Source organism: Eimeria mitis, genomic scaffold, assembly GCF_000499745.2.
Source record: "Eimeria mitis Houghton genomic scaffold, Emh_scaff357, whole genome shotgun sequence".
In the NCBI taxonomy this organism is placed as follows: Eukaryota; Apicomplexa; class Conoidasida; order Eucoccidiorida; family Eimeriidae; genus Eimeria; species Eimeria mitis.
Window position 1 is genome coordinate 11596 of NW_013571914.1, and position 5162 is coordinate 16757.

At 49.4% G+C, this 5162-nt stretch overlaps 2 protein-coding genes across 2 annotated transcripts in view; both read left to right on the forward strand.

The window, feature by feature from the left end:
- Positions 1-1472, forward strand: part of EMH_0009260 (uncharacterized protein) — a gene marked incomplete at both ends in the record, with an annotated part of 3052 nt that extends 1580 nt beyond the window's left edge. The window contains 4 exon segments of the mRNA XM_013498614.1: positions 1-51; positions 536-739; positions 743-1261; positions 1359-1472. Coding sequence (XP_013354068.1) covers positions 1-51; positions 536-739; positions 743-1261; positions 1359-1472 — 888 coding nt within the window.
- Positions 1473-4139: 2667 nt separating this feature from the next.
- EMH_0009270 (nucleolar protein family a, putative) overlaps positions 4140-5162 on the forward strand; it is a gene marked incomplete at both ends in the record, with an annotated part of 5305 nt that continues 4282 nt past the window's right edge. The window contains one exon of the mRNA XM_013498615.1: positions 4140-4251. Coding sequence (XP_013354069.1) covers positions 4140-4251 — 112 coding nt within the window. The remainder of the gene's footprint in view (positions 4252-5162) is intronic.

Below are 5162 nucleotides of genomic sequence, written 5' to 3' on the forward strand. Positions count from 1 at the left end.
GCAGCAGCAGCAGCAGCAGCAGAGACAACACACCTGCACGAGCATCAGGCAGTTCAAGTGTAAGATCTCCATTTGGTTCTTCTTGGGGCTGCAGCGCCATAAAAACTTCTGCTGCTTCTTCTTCGCAGCAGCGGAGAGATTCAACAAGAGAAAGAAAAGAAGAACAACATAAAGCTGCATATACACCCCAAATAACAAACCACAAACACTGCTGCACTTCTCTCAGCTGATGCAACAGACCGTCAGACACGCATATACCCAAGTTGCTGCTGCTGCTGCTGCTGCTGCTGCTGCGTTTGCTGTTGCTGCTGCCCTTTTAGTTCCTGCTGCTGCTGCTGCTGCTTATGTTGAGCCGAGCTGCTGTTTAAGGCGGAGCAGCAGAATGTCGCTGAGGGTTTATGGGGTGTGGTTTTTAGGGTTTAGGGTTTAGGGTTTAGAGTTTATAGTTTATAGCATTTGCTTTAGAATTTGTGGTTTGGGAATTAGGGTTTAGGGTTTAGGGTTTAGGGTTTAGGGTTTAGGGTTTAGGGTTTAGGGTTTACTGGATTCGCTGCCGAGAGCGGAGAAGAGTCTGTCTTCAGCATCTCGCGGGTCCTTACAAGAAGTCCACTCAGACAAAAACGCAGCAGGTGCATGCAGCGAATCAAGCCCAAGTCCTAATCAGCAGCAGCAGCAGCAACAGCAGCAGCAGCAGCAGCAGCAGCAGCAGCGGCAGCAGCGGCAGCAGCAGCAGCAGCAGCANAGCAGCAACAGCAGCAGCAGCAGCAGCAGCAGCAGCAGCGGCAGCAGCGGCAGCAGCAGCAGCAGCAGCAGCAACAGCAGCAGCTCAAACAGCAAAGAGATATGGGGTCTGTCAGAGGAGATGAAAGCCGTGCAGCCCAAACGTTCTGCTACAGCAGCAGCAGCAACAACAGCAACAGCAGCAACAGCAGCAGCAGAAGCAAGCAACCACAGTAGCAGCAGCAACAGCAACAGCAGCAGCAGCAGCAGCAGCAGCAGCAGCAGCAAGAGGTCACCTTTGCCTTCAGGATCCCACTTTTTAAAGAGAGACTGCAGCAGCAGCCGCTGTATAGCCAGTGGTTCTGCTGCTATCTGCAGCAGCACTTGGGGGTCAGCAGGAGGAGAGAGAGAGTCAACAACCCAGCGAGAGGGGTCCTCAGCTGCTGCTGCTGCTGCTGCTGCTTCAGCTGCTGCTGCTGCTGGTGTTGGTGCTCCTGCTGGTGGTGCTTGTGCTGCTGCTGCTGCTGTTGCTGGAGCTTCTGTAGGTGCTGCTGCTGTTTCTGGTGAGGGTGATGCTCCTGGTCTTGCTGCTTTTGCTGCTGCTGCTGCTGGTGCCTTTTCTGCTTCCTCGGGGGCAGAGGGAGCAGCAGCAGCAGCAGCAGGAGCAGCAGCAGCAGGTGCAGCAGCAGCAGCACGACCAGCAGCAGCAGCTGCCTCTTTCGAACGTTGTCCCCCCTTGGGAGCCTTCTTAGACCTTGGGCCGGATTTAGGTGCAGCTTTGCTGCTGCTGCTGCTGCTGCTGCTGTTGCTGTTGCTGTTGCTGCTGCTGCTGTTGTGAGGGTTTGCTGCAGCTTTTGCTGCAGCAGCAGCAGGCTGGTACTGGGTTTCTCCTGCTGCTGCAGTGAACTCAGTGGCCCTCTCCTCTGCCCCCTGCTCTGGTCGAAGACAGACGCAGATAGCGTCTCGGGCTATGCATTCGCTATCCAGCAGATTCCCCATCGTAAACCCTAAACCCTAAACCCTAAACCCTAAACCCTAAACCCTAAACCCTAGACCCTGGCGTGGCTCTCGCCGGGTTTGTAGTGAGGAGCCAAATTTGTTTCAGATGAAGACTGCTGCCTTTGCTTCAATACCCCTGCAGAGTTGCGTAAACCGATACCCTAAACCCTAAACCCTAAACCCTAAACCCTAAACCCTTTACGCCAAGGACTTTCGTGAAGGTTGGGCCGTAGATGCCTTCGCAAGAATACAGTTGAAGAGAATTTGTTGGGTTTTCTAGGGTTTGTGGCTGGGGAAAGCGTAAAGAAGGAACGCTAAACCCTAAACCCTAAACCCTAAACCCTAACAGCTCGGTACAGTAGGTGTAGCCTATGGAGGACTGCCAACAAAACCCTAAACCCTCAAAGAGGGGGGAAACCATTCATATAAAGAAATAAAACTTGTTTTATATTTAATTTTTAGATAGATTGCTGCATATACACCCCAAACCCACCCTGCCGCAGCCCCCAGACCGTTCTCGCCCGCGCCCCCCAAACCCTAAACCCTAAACCCTAAACCCTAGGGCTACTTCCATTGAATATATCCCCGATAAACCCCTATAAGGATATTTTTTTCTTCATAATTATTCACCAGGGCTCACGAAACCTATACCCTAAACCCTAAACCCTAAACCCTAAACCCTAAACCCTAACCACCGCCGACACCCACCAGACCGCTGGCCCATACAGATCGGCTTCGCCAGAGCTTCTCCTCTCTGTGTCTTAAACCCTAAACCCTAAACCCTAAACCCTAAACCCTAAACCCTAAACCCTAGCCAGAGGTCTCCACAATCCAACAAGCCAAACCACCTGGAGATAGTATAATAAGGGCCCCCAACAACTTCATAGAGGCCCGTACACTGCAGACGAGGAGATTACTCCTCTGCTGTGCTGCAGCAACCCTTGCTGCAGCTCAGCAGCAGAGGCAGCAGCAGCGCATGCAAACACCCTGGGGCCCCCACCGCACGCATGCACCAGCACTCTAATAAATAGAATAAATTGTTTATATATCATTGGCTTACTAGAAGAGAATATCTACACAAACGTGAACGCGAGGATCTGCTTTCATGCATACCCTCTAGGACTGTTCTGGATACCCACCTGCACTTATATATATTAAATTTATATTATATTAATATTAATTATATATATTAAATTATATATTATATATACTATAGAACATACAACCACTAAAGCGCAGAGCAGTTGTTCACAAATCTCTTTAATTCCTGTTCTGCTGCCGTCACAGTATATTCTCCCTAGCTAGCTGCCTGTAGGCAGATAGCTACGGCTAGCTGCTAGCTGCGAAGACAGACCGCGAGGCGTTGGTGGCTATGCAGACCAACGTAGTCTCTGTTCCTTGCTCTTGTCCTTGTGCAGCATTCAGCTGGGCACAGTAAGCCCCGTAAGAGGTTCCGCGGATAGAGGCGGCTAATAGGGTCTATCGAACCGCAATTTTAGCTGGTGAGCATTCACAGAGTTTAGGATAGCATCTACGTTGCTTGTGGAGAGGCTCAGCAGATAGACCCACTTTGTTTCTCNTTCACAGAGTTTAGGATAGCATCTACGTTGCTTGTGGAGAGGCTCAGCAGATAGACCCACTTTGTTTCTCTTTCCAGCGACAGAGGGCACGAGCAGAGCATTCACCGAGACAGTCTGAACAAGTCGTTGACTCACCAGAAGTATGATTACTTCGGAAAACGGAAAGCTGTTAAGAAAGCTGACGTGAATCTATGAGGCGGCTTACCACTGGTAAAAACTGTGAAGGGTACGAACGCACAAGCGGGACGCAGGTGCGGCTTCTGCAGTACATGCTGCCATCTATCGAGAAGGGTTAATCAGAGAGGCTTGTTTGCATGCATTCTGCGCTGTGAAGTCATAGTACAACACTACAACTCTCCAGCTGAGAGCTACCAGCTGTTATAGAAATTTTGATTGTCTAATGCAATGAGCACCGTTCTCTAGAGAGATATATTTCCCTGTATGCACAGTAACCCCTTCGCCAGATCTGACATTGAACCTGGTTGTTGCTCGCCAGCCCCTTACACCCCGAGGCATAGACCTTTGTACGCAACCTTCGGCGACTAGAGAATGTAAAAAGAAAACACAGGAACACCAGGTAAAAACTGAGACAAAAGACGTCCGGGATAAGACAAACGACGTTCGGCAGTCCCTTTCACCACCCCGCTCCCCCCGCTTCCCACCCAGCACTCACCCCCGACTTGGTCGTAGTGGATTCGCAGTTTTGGGTTTAGTATTTACCACACAGAACGCGGACCAGCCGACAAAGCCTCCCATGCGGTGGGGTAGAGCCCCTAGCTGTTCGGTCTCGCGTCGGCGCGGTGGCTTACACTGCACTGCAAGTTTTTTATCAACTTGGAGATGCCATCACACCATCGATGCCGCGCTGCTGAAGAGAGTCCCCCACCCACATCCCCTCCAGCTTTCTCCACAAAACAGCAGCAAGTTCATTGCGAGAAGGAGTATGGGAAAGGTGGGGAGAGTTTCCCCCTGGAATAAATAATATATACATATATATATATATATATATATATATATATATATATATATATATATATATATATATATATATAATAAATGCAGCGGTCAAGTAAAAGGATAATAGTATGTTACACTACAAGACCAACGACAGTGCGAGTGGGTTTCTGAGGACCGGTTCTGCGAAGCAAACCCTCATGAGCATCTATGCGGCCTCCTCAATGTAGCGACGGCGAGTACAAGTGTGGGCGTGAACAGCAGAAAGTATAAAGCCGAGAAACGTATAACATTTTTTTTTTTTTGAAAGTTTCTCTGGCGCTTGTATAGACAACCCCATACATTTTTATCTATGACATATCCAGGGTTAACCATGTTCCTGCTGTGATCTGAGCCCCGCCTTTTGTTTCGCGCTCACACCCCTCTATCGCTTTCCTTCTCCCCCTCTCTCCGCTCCCATCGCTTACGTACATTTTTTAATAATACGGAAATTTCTGGGGGAGGTTGGGGGGCCGATGTAGAATACCTGCGTGAAGCTTGTGCATGCACTTTTGCTTGCTGGCTTTTTGTTTACAAAAGAGCAAATTCGTTTTGAAAAATTCTCTATGGGGTTACTGCGGGGATAGAAAAGCGATAGAGATAGCTGCAACTCAAGACAGGCCGCGTCCTCGCTGCAGCAGACCCAGGTCTCTGAGCTGCTGCTGCATGCAGAGCTGCTGCACACAGAGCAGGAAAAGAGCTGTTGTTGGGATGAACGTCGCTGCAGCCAGACCTGCAAAGAAATCCCCACATGCAAGCAACTCTTGCGTGCGCCAACACATGTGGTGTATACATATATATATATATATATATATATACATATGCATATATTTATATACATATGTATATACTGTTCTACAAATGGATATG